We start from the raw sequence: 26991 nt of genomic DNA, 5'->3' as shown, positions 1-26991 counted from the left end.
TTATTTAAACATTGTGATACAAATTCAAGATTTTTATTTGTCACATGCTCATACAGATGTGCAGTGAAATGTAAAGACTGTTCCGCAAGGCCATGCAATAAACACTCAAATTGCTAATACACATATACAGTAAAATAGAAATATAATGTAAAATTTAAAAAAATATTTGAATATACAAAATACAGAATAATATTGATGGGACAAGTGCCTGTAAGATAGAAACGGACCATTTAGTTGTTTTTTTGTGGGTTACCATGCAGTTTAAGATTTTATAGAAAGGGATGCAGGAAACACAACAAAACAATTACAGTACGGAAACTACAATTAACACTTTTCACTAAATTGGTCTGGGTCACGTGACGGAAATCAGCCATAGATTCGGATTGAATAGAAAAGGGGGCAAGTACAAATCCACAAAGAAAGCATACTTTTTTTGTTTGGCTACTTTTGTAGTTATTATAGTGTGGTATTTGATGAATGGATATTTTTTTCCCATCTAAACATTAAATAATAACACAGTACCGAACAGTCCCCCGGCAGCCATCTTATTTGTAGCAGCCGCTATCACGACCGTACACCAGGAAGTGTCCGATCTATCCGTTGTGTTTCTGTGGGGTCAACTCTCTCAGTAACTACGTTCAAAGAGCGGGCAGAGGTAACGTAGCATGTTCAGTATTCATGTCATTATAAACCTTTCATACATGTACACTACATTACTTGCACCACATTTAAATATATCATAGATGCATACAAGCACCAAAACAACGAGTTAAGACATGGTGTTGGGAAAAGGCTCAAAAAGTATTCTTTCTTTTTGAATGGCAGCCAGTGTTGTTAGCGCTAACCAGTAGCATGCTAGCCAGCGTTTGCTAACTCAGAATCTTGTGATCTTTTTTTATTAGTATTGTTAGCTACGTACACAGATGTCGCACTTAGACAGTTGCAATTTCTGTAAACGTTTCCGGTTCCCAAGACAGAGCAGTTTATACATTTTTACCAGAAAACGGAATGCCGGATGCTCTTGAGCTTGCGCTGAGCTAGTTAGCTTAGCATCAGCTAGCGGCCTTAACAGACAGACAGTAACGTAACGTCAGCCACATTTAGCTGAAACTTGAGTTTTACTTCAGGTAAACACTTAATCAACACACAGGCTGTGCGCGCTGTGGTTCCCTCACAACATGTTTTTATGACAGCTAGCAAATACAAACAAGTTATTATTGAAATTGACGTTTTCATCTGTTGAATATAAGTTATTATTGCGGTAAAATGTCACATAGTGGTTCTAACACTTTTATGTCACTCCTTTATATTCCAGTTGTGTGTATACATCTGATTATAAACATTTTATTTATCTCATCTATTCGGTTACGTATTTACTACTTGTTTTTGCGCTGCTGCAAAATCTGCATTTCCCTTCTGGGGATCATTAAAATATTATCGTATCTTTGAGTGTTAGTACTTTTAGTTACTTTTTATCATTTAAAAAAAAAAAGATTTTATTGTTTTAAAAAAGTATCTTAGAAAATGTTGAGAATCTTATTTATGTATGTTTTCTTCAATTTTATCTTGTTTTTAAATTTCATCTAGGAAAGTTGTTGTGAAGGCTTGCGTAGAGTGCCAGGATGGACTCTGGAATTTTGAACATAGAGGAGATCGTGATGGGACGGGGACTGCCAGATCCACCCCCAGAGGTCCCCCCAGAAAAGCCTGTTGAACCATACAAGCCCAAGCCCAAGCCCATCACTCTGAATGGACCTCCTGCATCAACTGTTCAATCCTGTAAGTATGATCGTGGTCACAGCTTTTCGATGAAGCTGAACAACTAACATTGTCTCACTTTGATCTCTAATTTTCTTATGTCCCTCCAGACCAGCATGAGAATCTGCAGTGTTTCCAGTGCTTCATCACTTTCTGCAGTGCCAAAGCCAAGGAAAGACATATGAAGAAAAGTCACAGAGAAGAGTACAAGCAACAGCTTCAGCAGGTAAGCTTCACACACTATTTTTCTTTTTGTGTTTGTAAAGGTCAATCCCATGTGGTTAAAATACATTCTGGGAACATTCAAGTAGCAACACTTTGATGCAAATTTATTTGGAGATGTCATAAGAACAATTAGTTTTCATCCTTACTGACACTGAGTTGCAGTGTTCATATCTTTTCTCACCTTTCTTATATCTGTGCCTAATAGTCCTCAACCAGTTGTGAAAGTGTGTCTCTTTAGCAATAGGCACACATCTGTATCATTCTGTAACTTTCATCTGTGATCTTTTGTCCTTTCTTTTTAACTTATTGCCCAATATAATAACTGGGAAAATAAATAGCCAAACCCGAAGACAGCTAACAAGCACATTTTTTTTGTTATATTTTGTGTTGGATTTATTGTAAATTTAATATTTATTTTGTATTAAAGATTTATTGGGAATGATGTTGTACTCAAGATGAAGCACATTATATTCACAGCTTGTATGTTTGTTTTCATTGTTACTTTGTCAGTTTACTGAAACTCAATATTGCTTCAGAAAATAAACTCAATTCCCTTAAACGTGGATTTAACCTTAGAAACTATAGTGGGGGGTCTAAATCTGGACCTAATTTACCCATGTCCCTCTAATCTTGTTTTTTATTTTACTACAGGGAAACACCTTGTTCACCTGCTACGTGTGTGATCGAACATTTCCGTCCTCTGAGGAGCTGACACAGCACCAGCCAACACATAGCAAGGACGACAAGCCCTTCAAATGTGTTCACTGCAAGGAGAGCTTTAAAACCTTTTCTGAGGTGAGTAAAATGTTTTTATACTTAGAATGGTTGTCACTGGATGCATTCAAATAAAACATCAGTGGTGCTGGTGTCCTAGCAGGTAGGTCGCATGTCCGACCCCTTCGCTCCTCTCCTGCATGTCATTCCCCAATCTCCATGCCTTTTTTTGAAAGGACAGTAGATAGAGTAGTAAATCAGGGACACAAAGTCCAAAATAATTATTAAAAGTCAAGTTTATTCAGATAGCACACTTCAGCAACAAGGCAATTCAAAGTGCTTTACGCAAGACATCAAAAGCATCAAGACAAAGGGAAAAGAAAAATTTAAATAGACAATTTAGAAATCACCAAAACAAACAATTAACAGCCACAGTGAAGATTCAATATCAAAATATTAGATAATATTTAAATAGAAATACAGAAACATTACATTAAAAAAATGAATGAATATTTAACACATTGTAGCTAATACTAAGTGTTTTTTTTGTTGTTGTACTTTTCACCAACGCAGCTGACTGCCCATAGAAGACAGGTGTGTCCAGAGAAACAGTTGGTATGTAAAGATTGTAATGAAATCTTCAGAAGTGCTGGACTGCTGCGTACTCATCGCCTTACCCAGCATCCGCGCCCAGACGTCGAACCTGCAGAACAGCCAGAGGACCATACAAAAACCCACCGCTGTGCTAAGTGTGGCCAGGGCTTTGAAACAGAGCCGGAGTTGGTGGCACACCAGGAAAAGTATCCTGAAGGTCAGCAATGTAACGGAAGTGCTCCATCTGTCAAGAAACGTGGGCGGCCCTCCAAAACTGAAGACCCTGCGGGCACTGAGAAGAAGGGAAAGCGGAAAAAAAAGGATGAAGCAGATGTGCCTGAGGAGGAGGTGAAGGCCAGCAGCACATCTGAGTCAGCAGCTCCGTTGGCTGAGGAAAAAGGAAAAGCAGGTGCAGCAAAGCGTGGCCGTCCAGCTAAAGCTGCAGCAAAATCAGAAACAGAAGATAAGAAGAGTCCTGAGGATGAAAGTGAGGCTTCTGCAAAAGAGAAGAAACCTAAAGAAGTTCCTGCTCCAGCCCGTCAGCACCCCTGTCCTGAATGTGACCTCACCCTCCCCAGCTTGATCCAGCTCCGAGCCCATAAGAAGGAGAAACACACCCCGCGGAAAGCCCATCCCTGTGAAGAATGTGAGGAGAGCTTTGCCCGTCCTGAGCAGCTGGATGCCCACATGTCAAGAGCTCACGTTGTGGGTCGCTTTGCCTGTGCAACCTGCGGGAAGAGCTTTGGCCGTGAGCGCACCTTAAAGAATCATGAGAAAAGCCACCCAGAGGAGAAGCCTGAAAACCCAAGTGCCAAGAGATAATTGAGACTTGGGGACCTTGCAGAAAGTGCAGTTGTTTTTGAAGATTTTAGTCATGACTTGTCCCTTTTCTTTTAACATTAGAGATCGGGTGCTACAGATGATAGATGCTTTTCAGATGAGATGGTTTCAAGAGTGACATTTTAGCAAGTTTTGTATTTAAAGTTGAGTTTTGATCTCGAGCTGTTGAAATTATGGACGGAGATAAAAAATCCTAAATTGACTAACCAAATGTTGCTGAATCCATCTATTTCACCCTTTGTCACAACGCGTAGTTTATTTGTAAAAACAAAAAAAAATGTTTTAATTAACCTTTTTAAAATAATTTCTTTAAGTTTTTTTTTTACAGTTTGGAATGCGTGTGGTGTGAATTTATTACTCGGTGTTTTGAGTTTTAAAACTTATCTTGTGGAAAAAATGTTTTTTTTTTTCTATTTTTCATTACAGATTGGTAATTAAACATTTTGAAGCCAATTATTAAAAATAGAGATACTATGTTTAGAAAGTTTGTCAAAAGAGAATTGTACTGTACAGCTTCTGGGCCACATTTTTGCATTTTTTTTTTACATTTAATACTTTGATGTTTATTTCTAAATTAAGTCAGATTGGGGAATAATTTTAAAATAATATGATTTACCTCTGCTTAAAATTAATTTTTAAACAATTGTTTCAGATGAACATGTGGAGTGTTTTGCCCATGGGCAGAAATCATCCATTATAAAACTGATTTGTCTTACAATCAAATGTCCTGTTATTTTTTTATTCATTAGAACTATTTTGTGTCTTAGACATTTCTTCAATGGAACTCATGGCCCTTTAATGCCTAAAAGTCCCATAGGGAACTGTGTATATCATGTGTTATTCACTGATCTGATTGTTTCTCTTCCCACTGCAATGTGTCTGGACACTGCAAAACATGTAATAAACCATGCTATTCTAAGGGAGGCTGCTGAAGATATAAGCTGTATTATTTGTCTTTGTCATATTTTTAATGCTGGGACCACACCTGAAATGTTGGTGTGAAGAACATACAGAGCAGGAATCACAAGGTTATAATCTATAAACCAGGGCTTTATGTGTGGCTAACTGTGTTTTAATTGTGCTTAAAAAAATATATATATATATATATATAAAATATGTCAGATGTTTAGTCTCTGATACGATCTGGTTGATACATTATTTAAGCACCAGTAAATCCTTGTGGTATTAGATCTACTTAAGGAATATTTACTTGAAACTAATGTGCATCAATTAAGGTTTCTAGATGTGATTATGTTCATGCATTTTCAGTATAACAATATGTATATTGATAATTCTTCTATAGTAAAGGTACAATTTACCCCGTTCAAGTTGAGCATAGAAGAAGTATAAACAGGCAGACTTGACAAAACGAAGAAAAAACCAACAGAAACAGCATGTTAGTGTAAATTTGACATGCTGGTCAAGCCTTGCAATACCGCCCCAAGACACGGGGTGTGCTCGAGTGCCGACAGCCATTTCCTCTTGCGACGCTCATTTGTGTTTTCCTTTCCCCTTAACCATTGCGTCGCGTGAGAGTTTGTAGCCTGCAAAACGCGTATCCGCCGTCATTCATTTTACACGTTGAGTTGGTGCATCTTTTCATATATCTTACAAAATGTGCCAGCAATATTGCCATGGATAAAAAGGATAAATCCGAGGGTAAAGCTTACTGTCTGAAGCAAAGCGACGCATTGCCACTGCAGCTTATTCTCTTCCAAGTGTGCGAGGTAACAACAGCATAGTGAGGCATGTCCCAGCTGGATTTGCATGCACATCTTGATTGCCAAGCTCTTTAACAAAGAACAAAGAGAAGAAAAAGGACGACACAGGAGCACGGCCACAGATGCAGTCTCCCGACAGGTAAGGCGAGGTGCACTAAACGTGAAAATATCTTAAATGTGTTCATAAAAAGTTGTGTATTTTTTCATAAACTGTTAAATAATTTTCAGTATCAAATGTTTCTTCCACACCTGCTCACCGCTATCTTTCATGTGTCCTCAGCCTGCAGTCATGTCCATTGAATACACCATTGATATCCAGCTAACTGAGTTGGGATTTCCGACTGACACCCTACATGTCCGGGACACTTCGGTTGGAGAAGCACCCATCCGCTCCACATCATCTAATGAGTCATTACCACCCGGTCACCCTCCTATTACTCGTTCAACCACACTCAAACAGAGGCTACTGGTCACGGGCCATCAGTCTTACGATGGGACAGACGCAGGTTCAGTCAAACAGACCTCAAGTTTTGAACAAAATGCAGTGGATTTAATTCCACCTGTGTTAAACCTAACTCCTGCACAAAATGTACAAGCTGAAGAAGACGGAGGACTTCCGGAACAACCTGTGTCTCCTTCAGACCATCTCCATTCTGGACCAGAGCAGCCGATAACTGATCAGAATCACAGTAAACAGCAAGTTGTTGATAATGGGAAGCCCGAGGGTTTGACAGAAGAGCAACAAGATGAAGAGAATGACTCTGATAGTGATGTTTCAGAAGTGTGTGAGGAAGAAGAGGATGAGGAGGAAGAAGATGAACTAAACAGTGGTATGACTCAATCACCTTTACACTTGTTAGCCTACAGTAGAGTATTATTCACAATGTTTTAAGCACTTTGAGTTGTGGGGAATTTCTGTACTACACTTTCAAAGTGTCATAACAATACAATTGCATAGCTTGTTTTCCTATGCCAGAAACATCTTTTATTCCCAAAATCTAGAAAAAAACACAATGACAGGTCACCGTTGCTGGATTAGGGCATTGTAATAATGCCTTTTGGTTTCTCTGCTGATGCCGAGTGTACATCATTAATGGGTTGAACTTTTACCATTGGTTAAACTTTAAATTTCCTTTCTGCAGACACGAGTCAGTCAGGTGACTTCAGCTGCAGCGTATGCAGTCTCCAGCTGACTTCCAAATTCAAACTTCAAGACCACATGAATCTGCACACCGGAGCCCGCCCCTACTGCTGTGCTGAATGTGGAAAGCGCTTCTGCCAGATTAGCAGCTACCGTGCCCATCTGCGCACCCATGCCCAGACCAGAGCGGAGAGCTTTCAGTGTCGTATTTGTCGCAAGGGTTTCTCACACCAGGAGGATTTGAAACATCACTTGGCCATTAATCACTTTCAGGATCAATATTACGAGTGTGACCTGTGCAAACGTGTGTTTGCTTCCTTAGAGGCGTGTGCATATCACGTGAAGCAGCGTGCATGTATGCAGAAAATCGGATGTGATTTATGTGGGCGCAGTTTCTCCTCTACAAAACAGCTTGTTCGCCACAGGAAGAAGACCTGCAATCGCAATTTCAGATGCACTGATTGCAAGGAGTCCTTTACCAAGAAGAATGCTCTCCTGAAACACAGCTTCTCCCATCTTGGTTTGTTGCCTTACACCTGCGTCCGATGCCGCTGCCACTTCCGCCTGGCAAAACTGTACCTCCAACACAAGTGTGAACCTGAACGCATTCACTGCGTGGCATGTCTGCGGGAGTTTCTCAGTCAGAAGGACTTTGAGCAGCACAAAAAGGACACAGGCTGCTGGGGCAATCAGGAGCCGAAAGGGGATCAGATCAGATGTTTGCAGTGTGGACAGAGATTTGACACTTCGGAAGAGCTAAAGCAACATGCCGGGGCTCACCAGAGGGTGCTGAAATGTGCTGAGTGTGGAAAGGGATTCCGGTCGGCATTGCTCTTAATGTCCCACATGGGTGGTCATGCTGGAAACTCACCCTGCCTTTGTCAAAGCTGTGGACTAGGCTTTCCCCACCAGCAGAACTATGACAGCCACCTTAAGACCTGTGGACAAGCACCTCAGCCTAAGGTGAGTGTGAGGCATTCATGATTTGCCTTCCCTTAAATTCAACACCTTAAATCTGCCAAGTAAAACTTCCATGCTGACAAGCAGTATTTAACATCTGACCACAACCACCCTTAACAAGGAATGTGAAGACTGTGGTTAACATTTTGAGTGGTAGTCATCTTTGACAAAGACATTTTAAAACGGTAGCTTAAAAATTGTGTGAAGGCCCAGGCTTGTTTTTTAAGAGTCAGATTCCTTCAGGTTTTACTGTTTGTTGGAAACACCAAATCAAGGTCTTTAGGAAAAAAATGAGTGTTTATGATGTTTTTTGGTAGACTCAGGATGTCTGGTTTGAAGTTAAATGGCAGATTCTGGTGTTCTCCACCCTGATTATACTGACCCGTCTCACTTATGTTTTGTATCATTTATTAAAATGACTGATGTATCTGTTGTTTCTCATTTAAGAGTTCTGCCAAGAAACGCCCAGCCCCAGAGAGCTCTTCATCCGAGACCACAATGCCCGAGACAGTCAATTCAAATCCACACTCACCGACTCCATTTCAAGAAGGCGAAAAAAAACTAATGAAAAGGCGCACTTCAAGACCTAAGTCATCAGGTCGTAAAACTACAAGAGCAACTGCTGATGTTTCAGAAAGCTTTTTTGCATCGGTGCAGGTGTCTCATAACCCTGGACTTGTGCTTGAGGGTGTGTCTGCTGGTTCAAATACAACAGATGGATTGTGGAAGCTAACTCTTGACAAACCTCTTCTTCCAGCTGCTGAACTTGTTTTGCTTCTTCCTGTCTGCGCAACACCAACCGATGGCCTGCCGCTCCCCTCTTCGGAAACTCAAACACCTCCAGCTCCAGCTGTGATAGTCCAGCCTCAAGTAGCTTTCCCGCTTGTTTCAAATGAACACATGGCAGTGGGTGCCATTGGAAAGCCGCTGAATGCCCCTATGGATTTGTTTAAAGAGATTAAGAAGTTTCCAAATTATGTAGCACCATTTGATTTGTCGAAAAAGTCTGCTCTGAGTGCTGTCCCTCTCCTTTCTGTTAAAAATGAGCCTGAAGAGTCTAATATCTCAGCAGAGGCTTATAGCTTTCAAGGATGTGCATTGAAAAACATAAAAAATGATACTTACACTGACGTGAAGAACTGCAAAATGGACCCTTTGGATCTGTCAACTTCCACTGGACTGATAATGGACATTAAGAAGGAGACCTGAGAGACCCACTGCAAACGTGACATAATCGTAGTGTTGTAGTACTTGAGATGGGTCTTGGTCTCGAGACAACTTTTTGAATGTCTTGTCTTGGAATTGAAAGAGATTTTACTCAGTCTTGCCTTATTCTCAGACTCGGCAGACTCCTGATTTTTATTTAATACCGGCGGTCAAGACCACCACTGATTGGCAATTTTTCCACATCATTACTGTTTTTAGAAGGCAAACAACCCTTTCTTAAACAACATTTGTAGTTTTTATCCCCCCCCCCCCAGTTCACAGCTACAACCTTCCCAGTGTTTCGCTTTAAAAGTGTGACACGTCCCCTGCGCACACAAGGAGGATTTTTCATTGATATTTATGGTCTTGTCTCGGTCTCAGTCTTGATCCCTAAAAGTCTTGGTCCTTAAGCACTCTGGTCTCGGGTATACTTGGTCTTGGTTACTGTGGTCTTGACTACAACACCACATAATCAGGCTTTCCTTCGTAAGCTGGTAGGACAAAAACTCAATCAGAAAAAAGGGGTTTTAATGACAGGGTTACAACGGTTTCTTAAAACAGTGGACATGACGCTTCATTTCACTCATCTTCCAAATAAAGCTATGGTGTTCCACCTTCCCTACTCAGGTAGCTATGAAGAACAGCAATTATAAAAATGATATTTTGCTGCATGTAAGGCAATAGAGGAAAAATACATTAAATTTGTTCAAATTTGTAAGCTAATGTATTTTACATAAAGAAATAAGAACAACTGGGTGGAGCGGACCATTCCCTGAGGGACTGGAGGCCAAGATGCATGAGCGGGTATAGGCGCAGCTCAGGATGGTTATGTTGGGACCAACGTTTCATTTTTTATTATGAGTTATTTGTACATATAAATCTTTATTTTGTTACACTTTTTATTTGGATTGATTATATTTCTCTCGGTACTTCATCCATGTTCAGCTCAGACACAGTCCCATAATTAAAAAGAAGAAAACGACTCTAGCCTAATCAGTTTTCTTAATGCAATACTTCCATTGACAAAGGCATTTGGCAGTAATATGGGACCAAGCATCATCAGTTATTAGTTGTATGGCTGATCTGTTGTGTAAAATTCTAGTGTGCTTGTTACCAGAAGCATGCAAACAAACAGTGGGCCTAGTTGTTCAAGATTGGTTGAACAAAATTAGAATGATTTTGCCATCATAAAAGTAGTATCCATCTAAATGTTTAATGTAATGGAATTGAGGAACTTTTAGTTTGTGTGGAGTTTGGCTCTGTGGTGCAAAGTTTTTTTTGTGTAATCCATAAGGTTTTAAAGTCAGTACTCTATCTGGATATGGTTGATCCAAACCAGAGATGTATGTCGTATGGATTTACTTATCACAGATAGCAGAAAAGTGAATTCCCAAGTCTAGATCATTTACTAGATTACATTTTTTGAACAACTGGGCCCTGAATGCAGCATCCTCTGTCGCAGTTTAGGTTTGCAGTATAACTACCTTTTGGACTTGTCTGTTTGTCCACCGTTGTACTTCTTTATGATGAAGCTGTTTTTTTCCCACACTTTTTACAATTATAAATTGACTTAACAGTTGACTGTGTGGCTTTTGGTTCTTGAGTGTGAACTTTTTTTAAATATAAATTGTCCAATGAATACATTCCAAGTTCCAGTTTCTGCTTTGTTTGCATTTTGATGAACGTTCGTAACTCTCACTGGAGCAAAAATGTTTGTGATGATAGACGTCCTGTCCATGCAATATTTCTCTCAGCAGGATGTCTCTCAGCAACATATCCTTGGTTCCTTGGTTTTATTTATATGTATTAAGTTGACAGAAACACTGGATTTATGGTTATACGGCTGTAAACATGATTGATGGATTATTGTGTTCATGCAAATAAAGATGGTGATCAATAACATGACATTATGTCCTCTTGTGTTTGTGATCCTTTGCTGTCCGCGGATATCTTTACATTTTTTCTTAAGGTAAATAAACACTTAAATAGATCCAAAATGTAGGTGTAATGATATTATTTTACAGGAAATAAAAAAATATTAAGGTGCTTTGGTGATCATTAAAACTTTCAGTATAATCAGCATACTTCACAGAGATAGTTTGACTTGACTACTCAGTCTGTAACACTGATGCTTTTTAAGTTGTTCCTGGATTTATTATAAATTCTTCAGTTTTCTCTCGGTAACCATCTAATACTCTTGGTATTCCTTTAATTGGAAACGAGAAGTGTAATTAACAAGATGTTTTGTAGCCTAAATAGAAGTCTGTGAATGTTTTTTAATATTTAAAAATGTACTTTTTTTTTTTTTTACTTGTTTATTAAATAACGACCTATTTTTAGTTTTTCTTTTGATAAAATAAAATACGATGTCGTTTTTCATAGTACGGTAGCATAGCTATTCAGTTTTATCCAAACAATATAGTCAAGGGCAAATAGGAGGGAAACAAAAAAAAAAGAAGCAACTCATGTCACGTGATCGTGGAACCCGGAAACACAATGTATGCTAGGGAACGAGATGACTTGACAGGAGTGTGCAACTGTAGAGATGTAATCATGAAATAAAGAAAATGCTTATTTTCTGTAGTTAACATAGTTCTGTGCAATCTTATAAAAGTAATCGATGAAGTAAATCGATCGACCAGGACACAACAGCAGCGTTTGTTTACATTCATGGAGAAAGGCAAGAGCGACGTTGTAAGTACACAACCCCTTTATCATGCGATTTTTTTAGGGTAACCCATGAATATAGCTTACTTTATGACTATGAAACCACAAGAGTTATACTTTTTATTTTTTACTTTTCAAACAAAACTTTTCTTCTCTCTGTAAAAAAAAAAAAAAAAATGCCTCGTTACTTTCTGCAACATGGTCAGTCCTCCTGGATGGAGATGCATCAGTTCATCGGTGACCTTGTCTCATCTGGAAACAGCTCGAAGAATCAGCCTGATGTGCTGAACGCAGCATGGGGCGTTGTCGACGTCGGTGCTGAGGGCGCCAGTGAGGCAGTAGGGTTCAGGGGTCCTTTACTTGGACTTAAACCAACTCAGGAGAAGCCAGAGACAGAGCCTGTTAAAGAGATCCAGACTGCAGCATCACAGAACAAAAGAGAGACGAGACTTATTAGAAAAGGTAAGAGCCTGAGATCAATTTAATCTTGCTTTTTTTCTTATTTATTTATTTTTTTACATTATCGAACTGTTTTTCATGTTTCCTTTAGATGTGCATTCTGCCTGCACCTGCCCTGGCTGCCCATACTCCACTTTTCCACTTTCATCTGAGACATTAAAACCCAGACAATCTTTGGCCTCTAGCAGCTCTGCTCCAATGAGCCTCAGTATTCGCTTACCAGACACTGAACCAAGCAGCACCTCTATATCCGAGCTAGAGACCAGACCATCCTGCCGCCCCAACAGAAAGGAGGCAGACAAAGAACATCCAGCAACATCCTCAGACTTACCTCCCACTAGAGCTGAGCCTGGCTCCTCATCCCACTTCTCCATGTTTCCCTGTCTGTGTTGCCATCACAGCCTCCAAACCTGCAGCAAGGTGCTGAGCCACCATGAAGGCTCAGTAGATTCTCAATTTTCTCACACCCATGCCCATCATCATTTTCACCATCACCACTGTCCATTAACCTCTTGTTTACCCTGCCCTCAGCTCTCTAGCCCTTTTCCATGCCTGTCTTGCCAGCGCTCCTTTCCTAACTGTTCTCAGTTGAGCAACCATCAGCACAGACAAACTCACATTCAACAACAGGAGGAAAGAGGCAGGGCAGTGTCGACCATGTTTTCACAGCATCCCTGTATGCACTGCTCTGCCTCTTTTTCCAGACCGTCACAGTTGCTGCAGCATCAGCGCGCCGAGCACGCCCACAAACAATCTGGCTTCCTTTGCACAGAGTGCGGCAGGGCCTTTAACTCGCACAGCAACCTCCGCATTCACCTCAATGTGCACACTGGAGCCCGGCCTTACTCCTGCTCTGACTGCGGGAAGAGTTTCAGCCAGTCGGGGGCTCTGAAGATCCACAGGCGGATTCACACAGGTGAAAGGCCATATTCCTGTCGATTTTGTGGCAGGGGTTTCCCCCATCTTGCAGGGGTCCGTGCCCATCAGAGGACCCACACAGGAGAGAAACCCTACCGCTGTAGCCATTGTGGGAAATGCTTCACTCAGTCAGGAGCTCTTAAGATCCATACCCGTATCCACACAGGAGAGAGGCCCTTTATCTGCAGCATCTGTGGGAAGGGCTTTTCCAATCGCTCTGGGATCCGCTTCCACTACCGCACAGTCCACGGGCTGGCACCTGAACATGCTGGAGAAGCTGGACCTGGTCATGGTTTTCCTCTTGGGCGTCCAAAGACTTTTCCTCAAGCCACCATTGGCCTAAATACCCCCAACAACCTCGGTTGTAACATGCATGCAGCTTCAAATATCACAGATTCCCCTGGTCGTCCCGGACTGGCCCCTCTTGTGGGGAATGAGAGCAAATCTCAGTCAGAGACATCATCAAACCCAGGCAGTAACCGAGAGGCGCTCCTGTACACATGTGAAGATTGTGGCCTGCGTTTTAAGGATGCACCTTCCAGGAACAGACACCAGACTCTGATGCACTACTCCTCCGAGGGCAGAGATGAGGAGGAGGTCCAGAGGAAGGACTTTAGCACAAATGAGAGGGTCTGCGCTGACAGTGGAGAGTGAAATCATTACAAAAAACTGAATTTAGGAATAAACCAGGATCATTGCTTAAAACATTAAGTGTTGTAAACTACCTGTGTAAAAATATATATTCTGTATTTAGGCTCCTTTCAAGTTGAATAAGCTTTGATGTTATTATTTTTTTTAAAGTTGTTCCTTCAGTTTTTCCCCCATTACAAACAGCCTGTTTTTGGAAATACATCACTACCTGTGTTTTAGTCCGTTTGATAATGACCTAACTACCTTACTGCCGCAGTCAAACTTCAGTTTGTTATCAAAGTTGTTTTATTGTGCTGTATTCAGCCGTGGAGAACATGGAACAAATGTGACATCATGAAGGATTTTTAGAAGATACACATTTTTGAGGGTCTTTTCTTAACATTTATAGACGTAATAGAAAAAATTACAATCGTATGTCTTATCATATATTCCTTTTCGTATTTACATTTCTAAGAATCAGTGTAAACAACACCAGTTCTTTATTATTACTGTTTTTTAGGGATTTTGTGTTCCAGACCTGTAATTAAAAAAATAAATCACAGAACCTTGAATGGAATAATAGAAAGTAAAGTGGCAAAGGCATAAAAAAATAACATCACTGCCACACACTAGAATTGTTTTTAAAAATTGATTTTACACAATAATCTCCCTTTTCCATACTGATGGCAAGAACAGCTCTGAGGTTGGTTGAGGTATCTGTGTCTTGTAGGATACTTCAAGGATACTGCAGTGGTCTGAATCCCAGGAGCTTTGTTCCATATGAAGGAAAGTCCTTCACCGTGTACACAGCTTCACCTTGTCTGCTGTCTTTTCTTAAAAACAGTATTTGTTATGTTAAATTAGATGAAAATGATCTAAAGAATTAGAATCAGCAGACAAATAATGGCATTACTGTGACAGGTATACAGCTCAAGAGAGCCCCCTAGTGGTCATGCACAACCTCTGAAACAATTACAACCACTTAAGTTACTTTGTACCATTTATAGTGCTTTATAAAAGTTGTTTTAATATGTTGAAATTATACATTATAAATACAATGTTTTGTGAGGACAAGTAACATATTCAGTAGGTTTTCTTTTCACTTAACTGTTAAGTAGGTCAAAACATACGTGTATGTTTTCTGAAAGTGCAGCTTGTGATAAAACATTTCATTAATAAACTGAACATGTTTTTTTTTTTTCAGTGCATCACAGGATAGTTCCGTTGTACAACTTGTTCGTGTAAAGGAAATATTTGCATCCATATGTCTCTCAGATCGGTGAACTATATATGCAAAGTAGTTCACTGTTACTTGTAGACTCTTGGCTCACCACTGGAGTGCAGCTCTGTCAGCATGAGCACACTTTGGACAACACTGTCCAGCTTTGTGTCCAGTTGAGCTCACCCTCTGGTCCCGCCACATTTGATCTCATAAGAGTCTTGTTTTTTATGTCTGAGCTGCTTACAAAGGCTCCTCATATGTGTGCTTCTGTAGTAACGAGTCACATGACTTGGGCTCAGCGTAGACCACACTGATTGGGCGTGGGCCGTTGGTGTGAAGAGCGGGCGTGCAGTAGCCATTTGACAGCATCCTGTGTGAGGGGCAGTCATACTGGGAACGGCTGGGTATCGTCCTGGTACCAGCGCTGAGTGCTGGTACAGGAGGTCCATGTGACTCAGAGGGCTGCTCGCTGAACGGGGTGGCGTATTCGGGCTCCGGGGGAAGAGGCTCTGCGTACTCTGGCAGGCTCCCAGGAGTGTCATAATGGCTTAAAGAGAACGGGGTGGTGTAGCCCTCATCCGAGGACGGTCTAAATGTTGACCCGACTTTCTGTCCGACAGAAGGCTCAGCATAGTCTGAAAAGATGAGCAAACAGAAAACGAGTCAAAACCAGCAAGATAGTGATTTGAGATTAAAGAAATATTGGCATTGGTTTCAGCTAAAAAGCACCATTTCAGTTTCCAGTATTGATCTGTTTAGTATTTTTTACTTCCATGTCCGCGTCACTTCTGTAGGCACTGACAGCTCTGAACAGTTGCTGGGCAACCAGTGTAGAATACAAGAGGTTACTGGTCTCAGCCAAAAACAAACAACCCCTCGTAAAGTGGTGTAAAAGCGCTTTGAGTAGTCGGAAGACTAGAAAAGCGCTATATAAGCTCAAGTCCATTTACCAAGTCCAATAAACCTTTTACACCTACATTTTTTTTCAGTTCAAACAAACAAATAATGTGTGAATCGAAGATGTGCTGTCAGGTTGATTTTCTACTCTTTTCTTTTTTTGTCTTTTTGATACAAAAAGCTGCCAGCCACAAGAATATAACTCTTCTTACTATATATTCTGAGAAATTCCCCTGTGCATAAACGATTAAATCAATCAATATAACCATTCATAACTAACTAATTAACCAGGATTAAAGTAACTCTCAAACTCTTATCTTGAGCACCATATCCACAGACTGTGGAGTAAGTACATTTCACTGGTTTCATGATAAATTAATTTCTTTAAACATACGAGTACATGTCCATACTACAAAGTAGCTTGTATACGGGAACCATGGAAACGAAGAGAGTAGCAAGAGCGCAGGAGAATGTTAGGGTTGCTTTACAATAGTCCAGTTTCAGTTAAATGGTGGAACTAAATGAGTTGGTGGAGTTTTGAATTTTGTGCTAAACAGAACCAGAACTATTTTAATTAAACAGGCTGTAGTGAGGGCTTGATTGTCTTAGCTTTGACCCTCTGTCCTGTTTATCAGTGCACCTCTCAGTGAAGGGCCCCCTTGCTGGGGGAGGGGATGGAGGAGGCAGGGGAGGGCGCGAAACTGGTGGTGGTGGGCAGGGAGTAGGCTGAGCGCCCTTTATCGAGCTCCAATTAAAGGGTCTCTTTCAGAGAGGCTCTGTGGACCAAAGAAAGGAATGTTTATACTGTGGCTGGGTGATGGGCTGAGCTGGGGTGAAAGAATGGAGCACCCGTGGAGAGGACTGTTTGCCTGTTAGGCCTGGTAGGAGCTTCTCAAACTGACCACTGAAGCCAAGAGTGTTAGGGCAAAAAACATGGAGGAGAGAAGGCAGGGCTCAAAACTTTGGATCACCAGTAAACTCTGAATGGGTGATGAAAATGTCAGCAAATAGAGAGTAGTTAAGAATGAAAACTCACCGTTAAGAGGAGGGCTTGGTAGAGCATCGTGAACATTTCTTTCCAGAGGGTAGGAGATGAGCTCTGACTGAGGGCAGGGGAGACTCTTTGCCTGGAAACTCTGACCACCTACTTGACACACAAGCATACAGATGTAGAGGATTTCACATTTGAAAAAAGGAACATGGTTTAAGAGCACTCGACTTACTTGTGGGGAGAGAGTACTTCATTTGTGATTCTTTTTTCCTGCACAGATAAAGAGATGGACAGAAAGCATTGAGGAGCTGGACATAGTTTCTTAAGTGAGCAATAACTAGAGGAGCTACAATGGTTAGTGGATTTAATGGTTGACAGAAAAATGTATGTGTGCCTGTCTAAGTAATTATTGACTCAAAAGATTATCTGAGCATGATACTTGCACAGAAAATGAGAATCTATTTCAAATGTGGTACCTTCGTTTCCACCAGACTCCAGCCAACAAACAGCTGCCGCACATTATCAGGGCCAGGACCACTCCCACTGCCACGATGACGGGCTGACTGGAGCCTGCAGGACAGGAAGTGACAGAGTGAGCAAAAAGTTGTACAAATGTGAGGAAGGAATGCAGTTTATTGACGTTACATGTTGCAAAGGTTTTACTCATCTGACATGTATCTTGATATTAAAAGTTAATGAACACACAGAGCTTAGGAGCTATAAAAGGTACACACTTAGCCTCGTCTCCACTAACACTGGGCCCTTAGTGGTGGCAGGAGTGGGGCTGGGTCGTGGTGTATCCATGTTCACTTTGATGGATGGAGAGTCTGTTTTAACATCACAATATCATGAGCACAGACTTCTCTTCACAAGGACATCGATACTGTCAAGAGATTTTGGGGGATAAGGAGGTGGGACTACAAACCAATGGTTGAGCGTGACCTTGGGGTGACCTTGGCAACAGGACAGCCCAAGACTTGGACCTGAGTCGAGGCTCGGCCATGCCAGCTCAGCGGCTGTAAACGGACAAACCGAGCCACCACAGGAGGAAAGAGGCTGTTGAGAACCCTGAGGTGGCCATCAGTGTAAGCCTTAAACACCTGGGGACCACAACAACCAGGTTATATAATCACAGAGAACACCAGGAAGTACTAACAACAATAATAACAACTGTATTGATAATGCACTTTTCAAATACAAGTTACAAAGTGCCTTTACAATTAAATTAAGCAAAAACAACGACACAAATCAATGTTAAATAAAACAAATAATTAGGCATATCAACAGATATTTGTCTGCTGTGTACACCGGCATCTTGTTTTTATTTTAGTGTTCATTCAGTTTGCACAGCAGAGGCCTTTTTTCAAACTGCTTCCTCTCCACTCACACTCCAGCACCGATTTAACGTCTGACATCACGCCCTCAGCTGAATGTAGTAGCCTTCGTTAAGGTTTGGGAAGAACTCCCCTCATTCCCATGGAAACAGGAACTTTAGACAACCATGATTTTATGTAACTCAAATAATAAGTTGTCTAAATAAATATCAAGCAGACATATTTGGTGGGGTTTCTAATTTTAACATAATTTCAATCTGATGTTTATCAAATGCTCAGTTTCTCCCTGTAAACAAAACACTTCACTGTCAAATAAACACATGAACTGTTTTTTAAGACTAGAAAAATAACAAGTATAATATTCACTTTTTTAATTTACATATTTATATACTTGGACTATTTTTATATTTTCAGAAGGCGTGTACATTTGTTCCGCTGATAACGCAGAATTTTTATGTATGGAGCGTCTCCCATGACAACAATGGTGTGTTACACTGTGAGGGAGCGTCACTTCCTCCCTCAACAATAAGGTGAAACTCCTTTATTTTTCCATTATTTGAATATTTGGGTTGTTTTTTTATTTGATATGTTTATCAGCTAATGTCAGCATTCAGTTTGGTTTGATTAATAAATATGCTTCATTAAGTGTTTTATTTAATTGTTTGTTTTCTTATTTTGTATTGCTTTGGTTATTAATACCATCCAATCTAACATAGACCTGTTCTATAAGCCATCATCATGCAGCCTCGTTATTGGAGGGTTTAACAAGCCACTCTCACTTCACCGTCAGATGTTCTGGACTGCCCTCAGTGAAACAAAGGGAGGGGTGTGTGCATGGAGAGGGTGTAGGGAGTAGTTTGAGAAAGGCCCCTTTTCTTTTTGACTGAATAAGAACCAAAAAGCTAACATCAGTGAATGCAGAACAATGAGCACCTTTTTTTCTTTGCTGAGGGCGCCTTTGTAAAGCTTCCAATTTTTTCTTTCCTTGCTGAAGAAAAGAATGAAGGACTCGATGTAGTACTCATTTGATCCTATTGTAATTATTCCTGAAACAAAAGAGAACACTGTTTTTAGTTTGTCACTCAACATTTGATGATAGTTTCACATAATACTGAAGTAAATATCTGAATAAACAAACTGATAAACAATTTCAATATTATCTGAGTAAATTGTGTTTCAGTTTCTCTCTTTCAAATAATCTCTTAAACAGACCAAGATGTGTGGGGCCACCTGTCTGTACTGTTTGACCTCTCTACACTCAAATGCCAACCAGTACAACTTTCACTCACTGATGTGTAGTCATAGCTTTTGGACAACAATGGAGGTCAGTGGCAAAGAGAAATAACCCTTTTTAAAATAAGAATACAATACTTGTTATCTGTTCTGATCCATTCACTAATGTAGAAGGATTTATTGACAATAAAATATATCCAGAATAACACCTGACCTATCCTTTAACACAGCATAAACACTCTTAAAAAAATCAGCATGTTTTGCAAAATAAAATAAAAAATGATATTATTTTTATTTACCTGTGATAGTGCTTCGATCACTTATCTCCAGCTCCACCCATGGGTCTAGATCATTACTGTCTGCAACCCAGGTTAGGACCTCATGGCTGGTACCCATGTTTCTGGAGGACCAGAACGTTGTTCCCTCCTGGCTCTGCTTATCACGGAAAGACGAGGCATTCAAACCAGAAACACTCAGGATGTTTTTGCATTCTGTTTGTGGACCAGAGGAAACAGATAGACATATACAAGTTAACCCAGAAAGTTTTCTATTTAAATTTAATATTAATATTTAAAGGTAAGACATCTACTGCAGTAGCCATTTTAAACGCTATGTGAGAGTAACATGTTGCTCCTTTAGGGCTGGACATTTCCAAAGGAATTGCATCAATCAATTTTTTTTTTGTTCAAACATCATAAAAGGAATGCCAGTCTGAGTATTTCTTAGGGCACACTCACATTAGGCAATCCATAATGTGCCTAAGCACGCTGCACCCCTAAAGTCCAGTTCCTTTGATAGTGTGAGTGCTTAGATCCGTGCTCAGGTGAAGTACACTTCCTTGGCCCTGGCATGCTTGGAAGAGGTGTGCTTCGGCACGGTACAGTTCATTCACGAGCACAAGCACGCGTACACAACGTTGACAGCCTTCATTAATGAGTGTTATGGCTGTATCTAACTAAAATGACTCAAAATAAGACACAAAGTCAGTGAAGTAGCTGTCATGTTCTCTGTGTTGTTCTCCGATGCGGACTCGACCGCACGTCCCTTTTATTTTTCAGAATCGAGTCCGCCTGTCTGGTAAACTAAGCACGCTTCATAAATACGTAAAGCCATTCATGTCTTATATTACAACGTTATGTATAAGTGTGCTCAGGCCCGGTTAGTCCTGGAGCAGTGTGAGTGCAGGCCAGCGGGAGAATGGGGGGAGGGGGGGGGGTTAAATTGTTAAATTGTTAAATCGTGGTTAAACACGGTACAGGACAACTTGGCCAGGTGTGAGTGCGCCCTTAAAAACCTGACAGCGGGACTGAAAATAATCATGCTTCTTATAGCAGATGTGTTCAAATATTATAAACACTGGGTCTGTCCTTTCAAAAAGTGTAACATGTAGTGATAAAGGTAATGTTGAACTTGTACCTTGACTAAAGAGCAGCTTCTTCTCAGATATTGATCCCCTGTCAAAGGAGGACAGTTAAAAGGTCAATACACCAAAAACAAAAAATCAATTAAAACCCTTTTTTTGCTCTCTAAGACACTCACAATGGCATTGACTTGATCACATTATGGATTTAGAAACACAATAAAAGCAAACTCACATTATTGAAAGGATTCCGTTGGCGAAGGTGGATTCATAGAGTCTGAGACTTTTCTCACGATTCACTGTGACATGACCTCCCAGACTATCAGCCACAGCTCCAGCATGGACAGCAGCCTTGCACAAGACTGAGGTCTGCAGCAGAGGGGACATATGGAGCACTTTTAGACATTATTGAAAAAATGCTTCAGGAGAAAGCTCGGTATAAATGAAATGTGGATTACTTACATCTCTGTAACCCTGCTCAGAGTTCCCCCAAACATCTCCCGTGACATTCTTACATCCAGCAGGGCAGTACATGCTAAGAAACAGCAGATTGACATGTAAGAAACACTCACTGCTCTACTGAAACTGATTTTATTACAACATATCTAGAGGTCAACCACTTACCTAAAATGCTGCCAGCTAAAATGAGATCCTCGTTGTAAACAAGAAATGAGATCTGTTACAGAAGTAAAAAAAATATTACGCCACAGAATTATTTGAACTCTCTTCAATATGGCTCATATCATGCATCCCAAGCTTACATTATTCCCCCTGCATTCACCAAACATCACACAATCAGACTCTGTGTGAGACAGTCTAGCATGTTCTGTGTGTGCTATATTGGGGGATGAGCGGTCGTCACTGTTCATGTGACTAAGCCCTTTGTTTCTGTGATTTTGTCACAGTTCACGAGTACAGTGGATGGTTCTCGTGCGATCAGACTTAACAGACAGTGGTTTGTGCGTCTGGACATGGGCTTAGCTCCAGACACCTAGACACCGCCAGATTTCATAAACAACTCGGTAAAAACAGGAAACTATGATACATAATGTACTGGACGACTTCAACCAAAAGGAAGCTATCTCTAAATATAGACCAGTATTCAGACAAAACAAGCCCACATGGTTATGAAAATGATACACAGGAAGAACCTTAATGTTATTGAAGTTCACTATTCTAAACTGTTGAAGTTACTACCCTTAAACTAAATGTATGTGAGCTCTAAAAAATAGTTAAATTGAGCAGAAACGAATGCTAAATGATCAGCCTCTCGGTTGGAGTAAATGTGTAATAGTCTTGGACTGGAGCTGTTGTGCTGATGAAATGGGGGGGAGTGGAGGGGAGTGGGGGTGTGTGTGTGTGTGTGTGTGTTTGTGGGCTGAGAAAAGAAATCCAGCCCCTACATGGGATAGACTGAGGCCTGAGGCCTCACTCCATTCAGCCCTCGAAGAAGAAGCCTGTCTCTGGCTTTCTGAGCAACCCCACCACGGCAGAGATAGCGATGGAGAATGAATGCCAATAAGAAGTGACTCACACACAACACACACAGGAAAATGTTCACACAGTCAGTGTGTGTTTAACAATATTTTTGAAGTTCAAGTCAAACTACAAGTAAGTCAAGCTACATTCTGGATGTTTGTAACTGAACTGCTGATGTGACTAGAGACAAAATTATGAGCATGAGAAATTTTCACAAAAATAATAACCGGCTCTAAATATCATACCTGGGTACTGGTCTGTGGCATACGACAGTAGAAATCCTCGTCCTGAGAGGTGTGGGCCTGACCTGAAGGTAATCGTCACTTCATTGCTTCTAAGTGTCACATTCCTCTGCGATGCATCGAGCCTCCCGCACACTGGGCCTGTAAACACACACACCCACAATCTACATCCATAAGAGCACACAAAAACATTTAAACAGACATCTGCATGAACTGCAAGCTAACATGTATCAACAGATGTGGATGACTGAAGGCTAAGTTACCATGACAATCATTTCCTGATTTGTTTGTAACCCATAACAACTGTATAGAAAAGAGCAAAGCTATATTGGTCTGTAAAGCTATATATACTATAATATTGAAAACCTGCATGTAGGAACAGCTTCTCATCAGAGAAAACTGAATAAAAAGAACCTTGAGCCAGGATCAGTGGAATGTGATAATGGACACAAAGGCAGCCAAAAAGAACATTTGTAATGCCTGCATTTCTCAACACTTATTTTAGTGCGATGTCAGAATTGCATGCCCTCAAGGCACAACTTGATACACCTGGTTGGTGTTGTATATATCTCTTGCATAAAACGGGTTTGCCTGTGTCAATGGAAAAGCATGCATAGTGTGTATTCCACAGTCATGGCAGGAATGAAATATAGCATTAAACAAAATCTCAGGGCTGTTTTAGAAAAGGATTAACATAAGAGGAGACATGAGAGCACCTTTGTAAACTTTAGTTTAACATTCAGCTTACCCAGACTCTGTTCCCCGCTCTTGTCTGTGATCACAAGAGAGCCATTTCTGCACCCCGGACTGTTCTCGATGTCAAAATCCCCAAACAGCAGTCGCAGCATTCGCCCCTCTGGCACACGGAGCCTCCACATACACCAGGTGTTACTGGGGTATGTACCTGGGTAGTTCTGAGAGGCCAGCGTGCCAGACTCTGTGCCCAGCACTGTGTGTCCACAGCCATTACCTGAAACAATGCAAGGACAACAAGCCGACAGTTCACAAAGTAAATCATCAGGAGATGTTTTTAGGGGTAGGTTTGTTATAGAGTTAGATCAACACCACGTTCTTATGAACATGCAATTGGCTCATAGAGTTGAAGGGATGGGTCATGTTTGACCTAAATCACCTAATAAACTTCTTCATGAGAACACTTGAGGTTTTTTTGTGCTGGCCTAAACTTTTAGAGAAACAAAATGTTGAGTTTTAAGTGTTGTTGAAGTTTAATCACTGAAGTAGAAGAATAAATGATTATAATTATTCAAAAATAACTTTGAACTAGTTGCCTGATTGTTTTAGTTGCCAGATTGTAGCGATCCTGTTAAAAAGGTACTAACTGGGCACTGGTGGTGTAGTAGTAAGTGCGTGCACCCCGTATACGGAGGCTATAGTCCTCCAAGCGTGCAGCCCCGGTTCGAATCCGACCTGAGGCTCCTTTCCCGCATGTCGTTCACCACTCTCTCTCCCTCGTCCTGATTTCCGAATCTATCCACTGTCCTATCTCCACAATAAATGACCCCAAAAAAAATTCTCTCTCACAAAACTGTGGAATTTTTGTTTACTTAATAACTAATTATCCCTGAGTAACTCTGTGTACATCTGTGCCAGTGCATAAAAGAGGAATCAGCTGAGCACCTCAAGTTAAAATAACAACAAATTCCTCTACCGCTGACATCAAAGTCAATCCTCAGAATATTTAGGGTGTTGTTATTGCACTATTTCAGGACAGATAAGTAACATGTCTTTTCTGATCAAATGGTTGATGACACAACTGACAGAGAGGAAAGTACTCCTCAGACTTTCACACACTGGATATAATGCGGAGATACGATTAGAGATTAAGATTTATTCTTGGGCTTCTTTTGCCTTTATTGTAGAGATAGGATAGTGGATAGAGTTGGAAATCAGGGAAAGAAGTCATTTGAGGATACCTTTCCGATAGAACAGGACAGCTGTCATTAAAAGTAACGCATGAACACCAAGATTCCTTCAAGTGTTTGTGTCGGCGTGCCCCCCCCCCCCCCCCACCCCCAACGCTGTACACATAGGGGAAACACTGAATCGTAATGTTTATAGTCTTAATATTGGTATAAAGATTATTCTATTTTCATTTACGTAGAACTCCAACCATGAACAACTTTATTTCATGGTTGATTCATTACATCCTCCGGCCTGAAGTGACTAACACTTCTGACTGGAGCAGAAAACACAAATATTTACCCTCTAACATCTCCGTGGGTTGCAGGAAATAGATGAGTCAATTCCCACAAGTGTCACACAGATATAAGTGCTATGGGGGGCGGCAGAATCTAAACCCCCCCCACTCCCCCCAAACACACACATACACAAAATGTCAAGTGTTGACATGTTCCAAGAATGGTCAAAACTTGAAAAAGGCACCAGGGTCAATCTAAGCCCTCACATCATCCTTGTCCTTGTCTTCCATATAAGGCTACAGGAGATTTGTAGAGGGGTAACCAGAGCATGACCTTCCCCTCGCCGTGTCACACATGTACACATCCTGCGTCATACGGTACCAGCCGTTCCCCTACTTCCCGACAACTCTTCAGCTCCTAACAATACCATAAACCTTCAGATGTTATTTCCCCTCAGCAAACCCCAAATGACTCCCTGGAAATGCCACAGCGACACACTGTTACTGTGGGCAACCGAGCGTGAATCTGTCAACTTCCGCTGGGAGGCCTCAGAAGCTACAATGCTGGGGAAGTTCTGGATGGCTGGCTGGTCATCCTTCCCTGCTCACTAAACCTTTTTCTCAAGACCTGTCTGTTTTTTGTTTCATACAGAGAGTTGGGTATGTGAACAGCCTGTTCTGAAAAAAAAGAAAACTTAAAAAGGTGGATTATAAACTAACTGGGTGGCAGGAGAGCAATCCCAAGAATCCCAATGACATTGTTTTCCACATGCTGGCAGGTCCTTGCAGGTCTACACTAGCAGACGGGATGTTCACCTGTGTTACCTGTCACTACATTGCCTTATCCTGTCTTGTGTGTCAATCACAAAGTTTCAACACCAAGCTGCTATGCCCCCCCCCACTCCCCCTTAACCTGGCCCCACCAAAGCTCTTTGCATACTTTGCAGTAAGCTCATTGTGATTCAGAGGAAGTAATTGACCCCAGACTTAATCATCTTCCCAACAGAGACAAAAACAACTACAAGAGATTTGTGGTGTTACAGTCATGGTCTGCGGGGCAAGTAAATTGTTTCTCTGTTTGTCTTTGTTCATGGTGAATGTGATTCATACTTCACTGCTGTTTGGAAAGAAACCCTGTGGGAAAAGTAGGCTGATAGCTGGGATCAGAAGGTAAACATGCACCAGTATGTAAAGAATGCAACCATGACATCACTTGGTCGACCTTTGTGCCTACCTGGATACTGTTTTTAGACCACTGACCTAAACACACACAGTTAAGCCAAACTAAGACATTAAGACAAACTAGTATCTTTAGGTTCGAGGTAGACTTGTCTGAAAACAGTCAGCAGCTTGTACTTTATAAAATACACGCTTGGGTAAAGGTGTAACCATCTGAAATGCTGACGTAAAATGAAGTCAATGACGAGCCTAAGTAGGATGCAAATTCTGTTTACAGCAGGCTATGCTAGTACTACTAGCACTAACTTTTAACTATTTCACTACATATACAAATATAGTCTACCATTCAATTAAAATGTGCATGCTACTTTTTAGCGTTTGGAGACCAGTGGGCCAGTAGTTTTAGCAGTAGCCTAAGCTAACAAGATCTTAGAAATAAACTCTCCTGCTACATTCTTTATCTTGAGCGGTCTGATAAAAAGGCATTTTCTTACCCTGCTGGCCGTGAACACAAACAGAACAGACACTGATACTAATCCAGAAACCAGCGAGAAAAGACTTCACAGCATCCCAGATGTTTTCGTACTTTCCCAGCATGATTTCCCAGAGCTCTGCATCTAAAAGTAAGGTGCAAGCTCCGACAGCTCGATGTGCTGCCTGCTGTTCAAAGTTGTAGTAGCCTACAAAGTTTTGACTATTTACTATTGGCTAAGAGGCGTGAACTCGACCTCTCATTGGCTCTCCGTTTCTGTCAATCACATAATCCCCACGCATTCCATTCCCAAATATGGGTGTTCTGTTTTGTAGGTGTGTGCTGATCTGAGATCGGCAGTTGGGGGTTACACTAATCATTTACTCACGTTCAATAAAATGCCAACACTGTACCTGCTTCTACAAAGGTTATATGGGCGTGGAGATATAAAACACAATTCGAGACAGCCAATTAGCGTTCAGAGCTGGATTCAGTGAAGACCAACAATTTTAAAATATTATTCATAAAAGAATTACCGACGCACTTACGTTTCTTTACTCAGACTAAATGCAAACCCTGCCACCTTGTGGT

At 41.0% G+C, this 26991-nt stretch overlaps 4 protein-coding genes across 5 annotated transcripts; 3 read left to right on the top strand and 1 right to left on the bottom strand.

Annotated features, from left to right (window-relative positions):
• The first annotated feature begins 498 nt into the window (after positions 1 to 498).
• Positions 499 to 5055, top strand: znf576.2 (zinc finger protein 576, tandem duplicate 2). Its single transcript, XM_020656226.3, has 5 exons — positions 499 to 655; positions 1588 to 1779; positions 1869 to 1984; positions 2635 to 2778; positions 3271 to 5055. Exons 2-5 carry the CDS (start codon positions 1623 to 1625, stop codon positions 4111 to 4113), a joined length of 1260 nt encoding a protein of 419 aa, XP_020511882.1. The 5' UTR covers positions 499 to 655; positions 1588 to 1622; the 3' UTR covers positions 4114 to 5055.
• Positions 5056 to 5626: 571 nt separating this feature from the next.
• wu:fe05a04 (uncharacterized) lies at positions 5627 to 11064 on the top strand. Its single transcript, XM_020656222.3, has 4 exons — positions 5627 to 5991; positions 6133 to 6682; positions 6995 to 7956; positions 8401 to 11064. Exons 1-4 carry the CDS (start codon positions 5899 to 5901, stop codon positions 9160 to 9162), a joined length of 2367 nt encoding a protein of 788 aa, XP_020511878.2. The 5' UTR covers positions 5627 to 5898; the 3' UTR covers positions 9163 to 11064.
• Positions 11065 to 11642: 578 nt separating this feature from the next.
• On the top strand, positions 11643 to 15018 carry si:ch211-79k12.2 (uncharacterized protein LOC568844 homolog). Its single transcript, XM_029281701.2, has 3 exons — positions 11643 to 11853; positions 12033 to 12288; positions 12377 to 15018. Exons 1-3 carry the CDS (start codon positions 11830 to 11832, stop codon positions 13855 to 13857), a joined length of 1761 nt encoding a protein of 586 aa, XP_029137534.2. The 5' UTR covers positions 11643 to 11829; the 3' UTR covers positions 13858 to 15018.
• Positions 14821 to 26608, bottom strand: si:dkey-34d22.1 (discoidin, CUB and LCCL domain-containing protein 1). Of its 2 annotated transcripts, none has more exons than XM_020656223.3 (15): positions 26423 to 26608; positions 23340 to 23561; positions 22595 to 22732; positions 21495 to 21546; positions 21333 to 21405; positions 21106 to 21239; positions 20927 to 20964; positions 19810 to 20001; positions 19211 to 19323; positions 17869 to 18043; positions 17678 to 17770; positions 17420 to 17513; positions 17176 to 17213; positions 16989 to 17099; positions 14821 to 15690 (listed from the first exon to the last, which is right to left on the bottom strand). In XM_020656223.3, the coding sequence occupies exons 1-15, from the start codon at positions 26523 to 26525 to the stop codon at positions 15296 to 15298; spliced, it is 1971 nt and encodes a 656-aa protein (XP_020511879.2). In that variant the 5' UTR covers positions 26526 to 26608; the 3' UTR covers positions 14821 to 15295. The 2 variants fall into 2 exon arrangements, with proteins under 2 accessions (XP_020511879.2, XP_020511880.2); XM_020656224.3 differs by having other exon boundaries at positions 16989 to 17096.
• Between the last annotated feature and the right edge of the window lie 383 nt (positions 26609 to 26991).

This window comes from Labrus bergylta, chromosome 8 (assembly GCF_963930695.1).
Source record: "Labrus bergylta chromosome 8, fLabBer1.1, whole genome shotgun sequence".
NCBI lineage: Eukaryota > Metazoa > Chordata > Actinopteri > Labriformes > Labridae > Labrus > Labrus bergylta.
This window is presented reverse-complemented; position numbering and strand designations above follow the sequence as displayed.